This window comes from Heteronotia binoei, chromosome 8, assembly GCF_032191835.1.
Source record: "Heteronotia binoei isolate CCM8104 ecotype False Entrance Well chromosome 8, APGP_CSIRO_Hbin_v1, whole genome shotgun sequence".
In the NCBI taxonomy this organism is placed as follows: domain Eukaryota; kingdom Metazoa; phylum Chordata; class Lepidosauria; order Squamata; family Gekkonidae; genus Heteronotia; species Heteronotia binoei.
This window is the reverse complement of record NC_083230.1, coordinates 59,017,096-59,031,759: the sequence shown is the minus strand read 5'-3', so window position 1 is coordinate 59,031,759 and position 14,664 is coordinate 59,017,096. Positions and strand designations below refer to the sequence as shown.

At 43.9% G+C, this 14,664-nt stretch overlaps 1 protein-coding gene across 6 annotated transcripts in view; it reads left to right on the top strand.

The window, feature by feature from the left end:
- PPP1R12A (protein phosphatase 1 regulatory subunit 12A) overlaps positions 1-14,664 on the top strand; it is a 190,562-nt gene that overhangs the window by 93,293 nt on the left and 82,605 nt on the right. For all 6 annotated transcript variants that reach the window (XM_060245126.1, XM_060245129.1, XM_060245131.1 and 3 more), the window contains exons 4-5: positions 9,868-10,027; positions 11,130-11,274. In XM_060245126.1, the coding sequence (XP_060101109.1) occupies positions 9,868-10,027; positions 11,130-11,274 (305 nt within the window). The remainder of the gene's footprint in view (positions 1-9,867; positions 10,028-11,129; positions 11,275-14,664) is intronic.

Below are 14,664 nucleotides of genomic sequence, written 5' to 3'. Positions count from 1 at the left end.
GGCTCTGAGATTCAGAGGCTTAGTGCCTCTGAATGTGGAGGTTCCCCCCAATTATCAGGGCTAGCAGCCATTGATAGATTCATGAAGGATACGTCTGTCTAATCCTCTTTTGAAGCTGTTTATTCCTGTGGCTATCAGTACATCCTCTGGCAGTGAATTCCACATTTTAATCACTCTCTGTGTAAAGTAGTGTTTCCTTTTGTCTGTCCTGAACCTACTGCCCAACAGTTTCATTAAGAACATAAGAGAAGCCATGTTGGATCAGGCCAGTGGCCCATCCAGTCCAACACTGTGGTCACACAGTGGCCAAAAACCATGCCATCAGGAGGCCCACCAGTGATGCCATTGGATGCCCTCTAGTTCTAGTATTTTGAGAGGAGAAAAATTTCTTTTTGTCAACTCTCTCTACCCCATGCATAATTTTATAAACTGCCATCATGACCCCCCTCTGGCCATCCCTTTCTAAACTAAAAAGTCTCAGACTCTTCAGTCTTTCCTCATAGGGAAGATACTCCAACCCCTAATCATCTTGATGGCCCTCCTCTGCCCTTTCCCCAGTTCTGCAGTGTTCTTTTTGAGATACGGAGACCAGAACTGTACTGCATCATAAGTCTTTGATGCATCATAGGTCTATACAGGGCTATTACAATATTGGCTGTTCTACTCACAATCCCTTTCTTAATAATTGTTTGCCTTTTTCACCACTGCAACTCACTGGGTTGACATTTTCATTGAGTTATCCACTATGACCCCAAGACCTTTTCCGCCTCTGTTTCAGCAAGTTCAGATGCCACTAGCTTTTACTTGAAAGTGGGATTTTTTTTTGTCCCAGTGTGCACTTTACACTTACCAACATTTGCCATATTGTTGCCCACTCACCCAATTTGTGCAGGTCGTTTGGAGCTCTTCACACTCAGCCTTTATTTTGGTGTCATCTGCAAACTTGTCCACTACATTCCTTATTCCTAGATCCAGATAACTGATAAGCAAATTAGATATTACCTGCCCCAATACCAATCCTTGTAGGACCCCACTGCTTACTTTCCTGCACTGTGAGAACTGTGTTGATTTCTACTCTTTGCTTCCTATCATTTAACCAGTTTTTAAATCCATAAGAGAACATTTCCTCTTATCCCTTGGTGAGGTACCTTGTCAAAAGCCTTTTGAAAGCTCAGGTATATAATGTCTACCAGGTCACCATTGTCTTACATGCTTATTCACTTTCTCAAAGAACTCCAAAAGGCTGGTGAGGAGGGACTTCACTTTGCCGTTTTCCCTCAGCAAGCTTTGTCCCTTCACATGCCTGACAATACTATCTTTGATTGCAGTTTCTACTAATTTGCCTGTTAGACTTACTGGCTTGTAATTTTCTGGTTTCCTTACCATACAAATGGTGTTCCTGACTGCCACCATGTAAGCCCAAAAGGGTCACTAAACTCTGCAATACTACCCCCTTCTGAAAGTATTTGATACTAGAGTAAACCTTCACAGTTCACTCCAATTTCTTCCTAAGGTAACATTCAAATTCCATCTAAACCAAGACCATCACCCTACTCATGTTATATCCACAATTACAGGATGACAAGGAACGAGCTCTTCACTCAGTTGTTTTTAGAGCACTTCTTTTCTACACATGGGTAGACATGTATTGAACATTTCTTTTCTAACTTGACAGAACAAAACCCTTTAGAAGACAACCCTTTTCTTCTCCCTTCTCAGCCCCAGCTTTGACAAGAAGCTGTTGGTGCAATCCATTTTGAGATGAATAGTCATATGCATTAAATTATAAACTAGAGTGAGTTCGTTATCCACTGTGGCAGGCTTATGCTCACTCCACTGAGGCACAATCTGCTTTGGTCTCTCCATTGCCTCTATGTGCAAGGCTGCAGTGTGATCTTCGTCCTGCAACTTCACAAAGCATTACTTGATGGGTATAGATGTCTTGAGATAATGTGACAGTGGGAAGGGTGGTCCTCCATTCTCTATTTAATTGAGAGCTAACACTCACCTTCTAAAGATTGTTACGTTAGCTTGCTACTCTCCCACATGGGACTATACAGGTACCACAATAATGAAAATAGGACTACAGTTACCTGCAACTGCTGTTCATCGAGTGGTCACACATCCCTCCCTCGAGCCCCACTATGAACTTTTAATTAAATCTCACAACTTGCTCCACTTTGACAGTAGCAGAGAGGAACTAAGTGAAGGGCACCCCCCCTTATCATGCTGGAAAAGGTGGGAAACAGCATGTGGGAGTGGCATGGAGTGCCCTCAGTTCTTTGAGCTCAGAAACTTTGCCATGGTAGGCCTGCGCATGTGCAGTATTCATGTGTGACTACACAGGTGACAACTCAGTGAACAGCATTTACAGGTAAGTATAGTCTGGTTTTAGGGTTGGCTCAATTCAGAGGGCTGCTTCTTAGCTTCAAGGCTTAAAGGATTTTGTGTTAGGGAACTGAAGGAAAACTTCTTCGTGTACTGTGTAGCGTGCTAGTTAAGATGCTGTCCATGCTCCTTGCTCAGAAGCAAGGCAACTAATATCTAAAGACTAAGCTTTTTCAGTGGCAGTACCATGCCTTTTAGAATGCTCTCCAATTTAAGGTTTGCCTGGTGCCTACTGTAAATGCCCAGTTTTTATTTATTTAACTAGATAAACTAACCAACTAACTAAACAAAGTAACTCAGGAGAAAAAATGGGGAAGAACCTCAGATGTACCTGAAGAACTGAAAAGGAAGGTTTAACATAGGGTATAGTATAATTAATAAGGTCTTGATACAACTATATCAGGTTTTTTTGTTGTAAGACATAAGAATAAAACCTCCTGTCTTATGAGACAATAAGACTATGATGAAAAAGGTGTGGCATTTGAGATAAATGCTTTGTTAGTACACAAGATGAAGCCAACCCAAGTCACCTAAACACATTTTTAAAAAAGACCTACCCTAAACAAGCCTAACCTCAATTTTCTTGTTTCTGAAACCCAGTCTAATGCTTGTCTCCTCTCCTGTCCTCACTGTCCATGTCAGGCAGTGACAGAGCTTCTGTTTGCATACAGAAGGTCCCAGGTTCAATCCTGGTATCTTCAGTTAGAAAGATCAGCTTGCACATGATGTGAAAGAACTGAGACCCTGGGGGGCTGCTGTCTGCCAGACAGTACTGACTTTGATAGACCAATCGTCTGACTCACTATAAGGATGCATGATGTGACCTCTCCACATCCCCTTCTTTTTCATCTAATACAGATGGCGAAATCTCCAAGTTGTTGTTGTTCAGTCTCGCAGTTGAGTCTGACTCTTTGCGACTCCATGGACAAAATCATGCCAGGCCCTCCTGTCTTCCACCATCTTCCGAAGTCTGCACATTGGGGCCAAAAATCCCAGATACGAATACAAGTTGATGGGGTGTGAATTGGCAGAGACTGACCAAGAGAGAGATCTTGGGGTCGTTGTAGATAACTCACTGCAAATGTTAAGACAGTGTGTGATTGCAATAAAGAAGGCCAACGCCATGCTGGGAATTATAAGGAAGGGAACTGAAAACAAATCAGCCAGTATCATAATGCCCCTGTATAAATCGATGATGCGGTCTCATTTGAAATACTGTGTACAATTATAGCATTGGAAAAAGTGCAGAAAAGGATAACTAGAATGATTAAAGGTTTGGAACACTTTCCCTATGAAGAAAAGTTAAAACGCTTGGGACTCTTTAGCTTGGAGAAACATTGACTTGTGGGGTGACATGGTAGAGGTTTACAAGATTATGCATGGGATGGAGAAAGCAGAGAAAGTACTTTTCTCCCTTTCTCACAATACAAGAACTCATGGGCATTCAATGAAATTGCTGAGCGGATAAAAGGAAGTACTTCTTCACCCAAAGGGTGTGGAATTCACTGCCACAGGATGTGGTGGCTGCTACAAGCATAGCCAGCTTCAAGAGGGGATTGGATATAAGCATATGGAGCAGAGGTCCATTAGTGGCTATTAGCCACAGCATATTATTGGAACTGGCTGGGGCAGTGATGTTCTGTATTTTTGGTGCTTGGGGGAGGGGCAAAGTGGAAGGGCTTCTAGCCCCACTTGTGAACCTCCTTTTTTGAGGGGGGCCGCTGTGTGACCCAGAGTGTTGGAATGGATGGGCCATTGGCCTGATCCAACATGGCTTCTCTTATGTTCTTATGATCATGGAGAAATATACATTTGGGCTCTAACATGTGTTCCCCAGCCATCTTCACATCTTGTTCTGCTTTATCTCCCCCGCAGGTTATTTACCTGCAATTGCTGGCTGTTGGCAGAGCATATCTTATTATATAAATCTCCCCTTTCTACATTGTGTTAGTCTCACCACATGGTTCCTCACACCTACTGTAGCCTGGAAAGGAAATACATAAGGACTCTGCACTGGTGGGACCTCTCACCTCTAATGCTCTACTCACAGGGCCATGAGGTAGATGTAGTTGCTTCCTCTCCTATTGAGAATATTCATAATAAAGATGACAGAAATGAGTATGTCATAAGGACAAAAACATATGAAACAATAATAGTTTTATCTAATAGTAATGGCATTCAAGCAAATAGTAACTATCACATTGACAGAATAGGCCAGGGGTGTCAAACTCATTTGTTTCGAGGGCTGAATCTTACATAAATGAGACTTTGTTAGGCCAGGCCATGTTGGGCCGTGCCATGTGTACCTATTTAAGATTAGGTAGCAAAGATATAAACTTTTTAAAGGACACAGACAAACACAATTAAAGATTTTTTTTTAAAAAAAACACACACCTTAAAACATGCTTAAAACATTAGCAGTTGTTGGTCTTAAAGATGCTTTCTTTGTATTTCTCCCATGGGTTGCAGGGAACTGGACAAAGGAAGCTCTGGCTCTTTCCTTCCCTCCCCAGGGGACCAGGAGGCGGAGAAACCAATGGAGAAAATAGAGCTTTTGCTCTGTAGCTCCTGTGTGATTGAGAAAACCTTGTAAAGCTGAGATGCAGAAGGAAGCAAGAGAGAGGGAGAAGGAAGCAGATGACATCCAGTTGCTCGGGGGTCTAATAGGAGCCCTCTGGGGCCTTGATTTGGCCCCCTGGGCTGTGTGTTTGACATCTCTGGTATAGGCTGTCAAGCAAATAGTAACTGCATCACAAAAAAAATGGGCTGCCAAATATTTGGCAAGGCTCAGTTGCCTTTGAAAGCCTTGTGAAAGGCAGAATTAGTGCACCTCTTTCTGCCTGCCCCATGGCTGATTCTGTTAGTTTCTATTAGTTACGCATTTGGGTAAAAGTGGAAGGGTTAGTGAATATCATTCCAACCAGTTTACTAATCAAGCATAGTTTAGCCTGTATGCTGTCGTCTTAATTGAAGTGATGGTGAGGGAGAAGCTTCAAGGCCGGAGGTTTTCAAGTGCTCTACATTACTTTCTGAGTCCTGGGCCAAAGTGGCTGGGCAGTAATTGAGAAAATAGTTGTTTTCTTATAAGTTTTGGTAAAATATGTTGCAATTGTGTAAAATGCTTCTTTGTGCAAAGTGTACATTCATTAAATTTCCTATGGCTACTCTTGTGCTCATGGTTCTTTAGAAATGTTTACCTCATATTGCGAGCATCTTTTTTCTGATTGGCTTGTAAAGAAAGTTCCAAGAACTGCTTTGATTAAAAAAAAATGTTCTTTGTTAGTGTACCTGAGAGAGATCAAGTAGTCTCTGTGTGGATTACTCATTCTGAAAAGCTATCTAAAGAGATACAATATTGCCCTCTGTAGACCATTTGCAGAAAACACTTTGTCTTTTTGTATTCTTAAATTTTCAGTTTTCTAAAAGGAAAAAAAAATTAAATATTTGCAATGGATTAATTTATTTATGAAGTTACTTATTCCCTAAAACAATTGCTGTGACATAAATTCCCTTAATGTGCCTTGGAATTTGCTTTGTGTATTTCTCCATCCACTTCTGTTTTGTATCCTTTAGGGGGGAAAGTTTTATTCTGTACTACTTTTTAAATCTGCTTGTTTTGCTGCACTTGGTTTTGTCTGCCTAGCAGGTTGATTATAACTAACACTTAAGTACTATTTTAATTTGCTAAATGAAGTGGATGAGAGATTTCTTGCAGATGAAAGTATGATTACTGATGAAGATGAAAGCTTGAAGTACTCAAGCAGGATTACATCTGAACATCAAGAAGATAAAAGTAATGACTACTGGGGAATTGCACAATGTTAAGAAACTGCACTTGTTAAAGATTTTCCATTCATTGGCTCCATCATGAACCCAAGGGGGACTGCAACCAGGAAGTCTGAAGACAATTGGGACTGGGAAGGGTAGCCATGAAGGAGCTAGAAAAAAATTGTTGCTGGCGCCCAAGATGGAGATAATTCATACCATAATTTCCCATTACTATGTATGAATGTGAAAGCTGGACAATGAAAAAAACTGACAGGAAGTTGATTTCTTTGAAATGTAGTGTTGAATGGAAACAATGGACTGCCAAAAAGACAAATAAGTGGATTCTAGATCAAATTAACTCTGAACTTTCCTTAGAAGCTAAGCGCCTAAACAAAGTGTGACAGGGGTGATCATTCTACTAAGCACTCCTCTAGAATGAGATCACCCTGTTGTTGCTTCAGGTGTCAAAATTTACCTTTCAGAAAAGAGCACTGTAGGCACAGAAAAGAGTACTGTAGGATTTAAAACAGGTTTTGGTTTATTTAAACAGACTGGCAGGGCAGGGATGGCATGGGATATTTACATTGGTTTGGGGGATTTAGAAGATATAGGTAGACAGTTAAACCTGAACACAGAACTATGTCTGAGGTTACTGACTTCAGAAGATACACACAGCTGGTGCAGAATGCAGCAGCCAAGCTGCTATAGGGGCTCTCCACGTGGAAGCACATACAGCCAGGACTGCGGAAGCTGCACTGGCTGCCAGTAGTATACCGGATTCGCTACAAGGTGCTGGTTATCACCTTTAAAGCCCTATATGGCAGAGGACCTGCCTACCTTAGGGACCGTCTCTCCCCACATGTTCCCCAGAGGGTACTTGGATCTGGAATGCAAAACTTGTTATCGATCCATGGACTGAGGGAGGCAAGATTGAAAACAACTAGGGAAAGAGCCTTCTCAATCGCTGCCCCCCATTGGTGGAATCAACTTCCGGAGGAGGTCAGAGCCTTGTGGGACATTGCCCAGTTCCACAAGGCCTGCAAGACAACATTATTTCAGTTAGCCTTTAACTGAAACTGCTGATACAATAGCTTTATAGAATGCCTAAGAATGCCATCTGTAATCTAAATGGTAATCTGTACTGAATTGTTTTAACTTCTTAATTGTTGTAACTGTTTAATTAATACTTAATTTAATTGTTTATTGTGATTTTATTGTGTACTGTGAGCCGCCCTGAGCCTGCTTCGGTGGGGAAGGCGGGATACAAATAAAATAAACTAACTGTGTTACCCTTCAATTGGTTTAACTTTCACTAAAGGTATCTTTGATAAAGATTTATCTTTTTATAACTGTTCTAGATTTCTGAGTAAATTTCCCACTTTCTAATTACTCTGTTTTGTCCCTTGGATTATAAGACTAAGGTTTCTCCACTAGACCTCTTTCCCTGGCACAATATAAATAACCTGCGCACTTGGCACCTTTTGAGGACCTTTCACTGCCACCTCAGTACCTTTTGTCGAAGCCTACTCTACCAGAGTGTCTTTTCCCCCTTTCGACACTAAGCTTAATAGAGGAAACTGTTTTCCTTCTCAGTATATGATTCTGTGTTTTACAAATCCAGAGACTGTTCTTATCTGGGAACAGCCTTCCACCAGAGTTTCCACTATTCAAAGCCACCCCACGCGGGCTCTGAATCAGACTATGCTTTGTATTTCTTGTCACACACTAGAGAGCATCACAAAGACCAACACTTTTTTCCAGTCACTCTCCATCTCCTTCAACTCTGTAACTGCTTCTTCCAACTACCAACTGTCACCCACTTTTGACAGAAGCAGTTCACCAATCAGAGTGCCTGCTGCCCATCACACTGAGGCTATTGTATTTTGGTCATATTATGAGAAGTCAAAAGTCTCTGGAAAAGACAAGACTACTAGGAAGAGTTGAAGGCAACAGGAAAAAAGAAAACCCCAACATGAGGTGGATTGACTCAATCAAAAAAGCCACAACCCTCCATTTGCAAGTCCTGAGCGCAAGACTGTTAATGATAGGGTATTTTGGAGGTATTGATTCATAATGGCTCTCGAAGGTGTAGCCTCTTGGCTCAGGCTGAGTCAGTTGAAGCTGAATCCAATGAAGATGGAGGTTCTCTATCTGGGTCGAGGTGGCCCAGGAAGGGAGATCCCTTTATCAGCTCTTGATGGGGTGCCACTGATACCGGCCCCTAAGGTCAAGAGCTTGGGAGTGCTTCTTGAGTCCTCTTTGACAATGGAGGCTCAGGTTGCAGCCACTGCCAAATCCACCTTTTTCCATCTCCGGTGGGCTTGGCAGTTGCCCCCTTTCCTGGAACACGACGACCTAGCAATGGTGATCCATCCCATGGTCACCTCAAGAATAGATCACTGTAATGCTCTTTACATGGGGCTGCCCTTGACCCTGACTCGAAAACTGCAGCTAGTGCAGAATGCAGCAGCACGACAGTTAATGGGACTCCCTTGATGGGAGCACATTCAGCCAGTGCTGAAAGAATTGCACAGGCTACCTATTGCGTTCTGAATCCGTTTCAAGGTGTTGGTATTGACCTTTAAAGCCTTATATGATCAGGGGCCTGTCTATCTTCGGGACCACCTTTCTCCACATGCTCCCCAGAGAGCACTGCGTTCAGGGACTCAACATCTATTGTCCATCCCCGCACCAAGGGAGGCCAGGCTGTGCTCTACACAGAGAAGGTCCAGGCCCTTCTCAGTGGCAGCACCTGAAATATGGAGTGCACTCCCGGAGGCCATAAGGCCCTGCAGGACCTCTCTCAATTCTGCAGGGCCTGCAAAACCGAGTTATTTCGACAGGCCTTTGGCACTTAAACTGGGAGAAGACTGCCACCTACACTACTGAGATGTTGGAATCACTACGGGTTCACTGTTAGTAAAGGATGACCTAGGTTGTTGCTTAACAGCACCATAACTTGCTTTAAAATGTTTTAACTGTATTTACTGTTTGAAGTTTTGAACTGACTGGTAGCCGCCCTGAGTCCACATGTGAAGAGGGCGGGATATAAATTAAAGGTAATAATAATAATAGTATTGCACTTAGCGCACACAAAAACAAAGAGAGAAAAGAGAGGGGGGTGTTCAGGGTTTCTTATGAACCTCCTGTGCTAGATGTTGGTAAAAAGTAGGCTGTTTCAAAATTTTTTAAAAATAAATACTGCTAGTGGTATGATATTAGCATTTGGCTTCAGAATCTGAACTCTGGAACTGGTTGTTGTGGGCACAGGGATCTGAGAAAACTAATGGCTTTTCCATTTCATGAGGCTTGCTACCTGCTTGTTTCTCAATTCTGTGTCATATTCACCTGGTCTGCCTTTTAGAAACTGATCTCAGCCTGCATAAGGTGGATAAGGTGGTGGTTGCCACCCTTCTCTTGCTGGCATAGCCACTGTCGTTGTCTTCTCCTCCTCCTCCTATGCTGAACAGAACACCTGGGTTTGAACAATTGACTGTGCTCAGTCTTGCATATTCTATTCTTTGGGATAGAATTCTGTACCAAAATAGTGTAGAGGACAGGACAAGGAGTGCCGCTACCCTTCCTCAATATGGAAAAGAAACATCTTATTGCATATCCTCCCTCTGTAATGAACAGAAATTGAGAGGCGACATGCTCTTCAAATGCTAATTTGTTTCTATGTTAATAAACTGCATATGTCCTTCCTTTTAGGCGTTGATATAGAGGCAGCTCGGAAAGAAGAAGAACGGATAATGCTAAGAGATGCAAGGCAATGGCTTAACAGTGGTCATATAAACGATGTTCGGCATGCAAAATCGGGTGGTACAGCACTTCATGTAGCTGCTGCTAAAGGGTATACGGAAGTCTTAAAGTAAGCTTAGTTTCAGAATGGGATCTTTACGGGGTGTGTGCATGTGTGTGTAATCATTTAGCTAATATGCATTAAACTGTAACTAGTATACGTTGCATGTAAGGCATGTATTTCAAAAGAACTGTAATAAAGAGATGGACCAAAAGGGGGAAGCTTCTGTGAAGCAAAAGCTCCCTGTCCAATTCAAGGAGAAAATATTCACTTTACTTGTATTGCTATGCAGAGTGAAACCCAACATACCTTATGGCAAGAGAAGGACGACAGCCACTTTGGTGGTGATCAGAGCCTGATACCCTCTTACCATGAGAAGAAAGAGAACTGGATGGTTGAGCTTGCCTTCTCAGTGGTTGCCATAGCCATTTTATGAGAAGCGTACCATAATGATATGCAGAGCCTCCTTGATCCTTTCCCTCTCTTGGTAAGAGGAGTAGGTTGTGCTTCCAATATAATTGAGATTCTGCTTATAAGCAGTCACTTTCAAAAGCAAGTTACAGCTGTGTTTGGAGCCCAGGCACATTCCTCTCCTTTTCTTCACCAGGTCCTTGGTAAGAGCGGGTGAAGGGATCCCAACTTCATAGTGATAGGGTTTTGATTTTTTGCTTGTTGCTTTGACTGTGAGAGCAGTGCTGTTTTGGACAAAATGTTGCACTCTGCAAAATGGGATCATAAGAAATTTAGGGACATTTGTCTGAACTTTACTTATCACTGATGAGATGTATTTTAGTTTTAATTTCCCAAGCTTTTAAAATTATGAATGTAGTCTGCTGAGAGTTAGATGTGACATTGGAGTCAGAAAACAAAGGGTTGGTTGTGATGCATCTCACTTTCATGTCATTTCTGGAACTGCTATGACGCATATGCTAGGTGGCTTTCAAAATCTCCCTAGAAAACAAATTGATAAAGGTATAGTAAACTTTAAGTTCTTTAAAAATCTGCAGGGATGTAAATATCAGCCTTGGAGAGTGAGAAGGGGCTGGAACTATAATTTCAAACCTAATTAAGTTATCTAACATATTCCAATGCAAGCAAATCTAAAATTATCAGATTGATAAACAAAATTGTCATTTTTTAAAATTAATCTAATTAATACTATTTTCTTCAGGCTTTTAATACAGGCTGCCTATGATGTAAATATTAAAGATTATGATGGCTGGACACCACTTCATGCAGCTGCTCATTGGGGTAAAGAAGAAGCATGTCGAATATTAGTTGAAAACCTATGTGATATGGAGGCTGTCAATAAAGTGGTAGGTTTTTCATATAATCTTTTCATAGTGCAAAGTTGTCTATGGGCAATGTAGGGTATTGTCATAAGGCAGTGCCACTTCTACATGAAGCTTTTTTCTGCAAGTCTCAAGCACACTACCTGTAGATGTGCCAAAAGAGGATTGGCATAATTCCAATCATGTCATCAGGGCTTCCAAGTATATAATGCTGGAACCTAGGAAGTTAGTATTTTCCTAACTCTCAATAGGACTTGGTGCCTAAAAACATAATGTTGGTGCTGAAATTCAAACTGTGTCTTGCTTTGATACAAAACATTTATTTATTTATTATTTATTTATTACTTTAAATTTCTATCCCGCCCTCTCCATAAGCGGACTCAGGGTGGCTAACAACATACATTTTTACAATTTAACCAATAAAAACCACAATTTAAAATTATTTAAAACACTTAAACATTTAAAACATTCCATTGCATTTTTGGTGCTGTATCACTATAATATAATTTAGCGTAGATATAAATGTAAATGGTGATCATGGTACTCTATAACAGTGTAAAGTGGCAGCTCTCTCCCAAATTAGGTTAGGTCTCAAAGGCCTGTCAAAACAGTTCGGTCTTACAGGCCCTGCGGAAAGTAGAAAGATCCCGCAGGGCCCTTATGGCCTCTGGGAGAGTATTCCACAATTCTGGCGCTGCCACCGAGAAGGCCCTAGCTCGCGTCTGCCTCAACCTAGCCTCCCTTGGTCCAGGGATGGACAACAGATTTTTTGTCCCTGAACGCAGTGCTCTCTGGGGAACGTGTGGGGATAGGCCCCTGACCATAAAGGGCTTTAAAGGTCAATACCAACACCTTGAAACGGACTTGGAACACAATAGGTAGCCAGTGCAGCTCTCTCAGCACTGGCCAAATGTGCTCCCACCGGGGGAGCCCCATTAGCAGCCGTGCTGCAGCGTTCTGCACTAGCTGTAGTTTCCGGGTCAGCGCCAAGGGTAGCCCCATGTAGAGAGCATTACAGTGATCTATTCTTGAGGCGACTGTAGCATGGATCACCAGTGCTAAGTTGTTGCGCTCCAGGAAGGGGGCCAACTGCCGTACCCACCGAAGATGAAAAAAGGCGGATCTAGTAGTGGCTGCTACTTGGGCCTCCATTGTAAGAGAGGACTCCAGGAGCACACCCAAGCTCTTGACCGTGGAGGCCGGGATTAGTGACACCCCATCAAGAGCTGGCAGAGGGATCTCCCCCCCTGGACCACCCCGGCTCAGATAGAGAACCTCTGTCTTCATCAGATTCAACTTCAACTGACTCAGCCTGAGCCAAGATGCTACGGCTTGAAGAGCCAGGTCTAGATTTTCTGGGGTACAGTCGGACTGACCACCCATCAATAGATAGAGCTGGGTGTCATCTGCATATTGGTGACATCCCAGCCCATACCTCCTGACAATCTGGGCAAGGGTGCGCACATAGATGTTAAATAACATCGGGGACAGAGCCGCACCCTGTGGCACACCACATATAAGTGGATGCCTTCGGGACGATTCTTCCCCTAGCACCATCCTTTGTCTCTGATCTTGAAGGAAAGAGGCCAACCACTGTAAGGCAGACCCCTGAATCCCCACGTCGGCAAGGCGGCTAGTCAGTAGCTGATGGTCAACCGTATCAAATGAGGCCGACAGATCTAATAATAACAGTACCGCCGAGCCACCCCGATCCAGATGTCGCATGAGGTCATCTACGAGGGGGACTAGAACCGTCTCTGTCCCGTGACCTGGTCGAAAGCCAGACTGGAATGGATCCAATGCGGAAGTGTCATCTAGGAATCCCTGTAGCTGAGTTGCCATCGCCCGCTCTATGACCTTACCCAGGAAGGGAAGGTTTGATACCGGCCGATAGTTCGCCAATACAGCTGGATCTGCAGATGGGTTTTTCAAAAGGGGACGGACCACTGCCTCTTTATGAGGTGCGGGAAAGATCCCTTCTACCAGGGATCTGTTGACAATACCCTGTAGTGGCTCACGTAACAGTGCCTGGCTAGCTTTTATAATCCAGGACGGGCACAGATCCAACCCACAGGTCGTAGGGCGCACAGCGAAAAGGATCCTATCGACTTCCTCCAGGCTGAGTGAATTGGAGGAGTCCAGAATTGGACCAGAAGACGCACTCGGTGCCTCAAGTTCTTTCACTGTTTCAATTATGGCAGGGAGGTCGTGTCGGAGCGACGAGATCTTATCTGCGAAAAAACTCGCAAAAGCCTCGCAGCCAATTCCCAATTCTCTAACGTTTGGTTTACCTTGCAGTAAAACTGTTAATGATCGAATTATACTAAACAATTGTGCTGGGCGCGAGGTCGCAGATGCAATCCAGGACGCAAAGTAAACCTTCTTTGTGGCCCGGACTGCCATCTCATAGGTCCGCATAAATGACCTATAAGATGTTCTCGAAGCTTCGTCATGAGTACGTCGCCATTGTCTCTCTAGTTGTCTCAATCGCTGTTTCATTGATCGCAGCTCCATGGTATACCACGGAGCGGATCGTGAATGGGGATGGAGAGGACGTTGGGGAGCGATCTCGTCAATGGCTGTGGAAAGCTGGCTATTCCAGATCTCCATTAGCTCATCTAACAAGTCACTAGAGGGCCAGGGATCCCGCAAAGCTATTTGAAGCCGCAAGGGGTCCATCTGCCTTCATGGGCGAGCTAAAACTTGCTCGCCATCTAAACGGGGTAAAGGTGGTGTATCCACATGGGCCCTCAGGGCATAATGGTCAGACCATGGCACTGCCTTGGCAGAAATCTGATCCAACACAACTCCCGCCGCAAAGATCAGGTCTAATGTGTGTCCAGCCCAATGCGTGGGCACTGTTATATATTGGGAGAGTCCCAGTGCTGCCATGGAAGACACTTGGTCCGTCGCCCGAGTGGAAGCCACGTCCTCGGCATGGACATTGAAGTCACCCAGGACTATAAGCCGAGGGTACTCCAATGCCCAGCTTGATACAAACTCCATCAGGGACGGTAAGGCACTGGCCGGTGCATTAGGCGGACGGTATACCAGCCAGATTGCTAACCTCTCCCCAGCATCCCACATCAAGCCAGCACACTCCATGCCCACAATCTTTGGCGGCGGGAGTGCCCTGAAGGAGCAATCCTCCCATATGAAAAACGCCACCCCTCCCCCTCCCGCCCGCTAGTCTGAGCCTGGTGAAGGACGGAGAACCCAGGCTGGGCTACTTGGGAGAGAGCAACCGTCTCCCCATCCCGTACCCAGGTCTCCGTCACGCAAGCCAGGTCCATGTCCTGCCCGATTAAAAAATCCTGCAGGACTGAGGTCTTATTATTTATGGACCTGGCATTGCACAATACCAGGGACGGAGGCGAGTGCTTCCACTTGGCCCCCATACCTGCTATCGTTGGG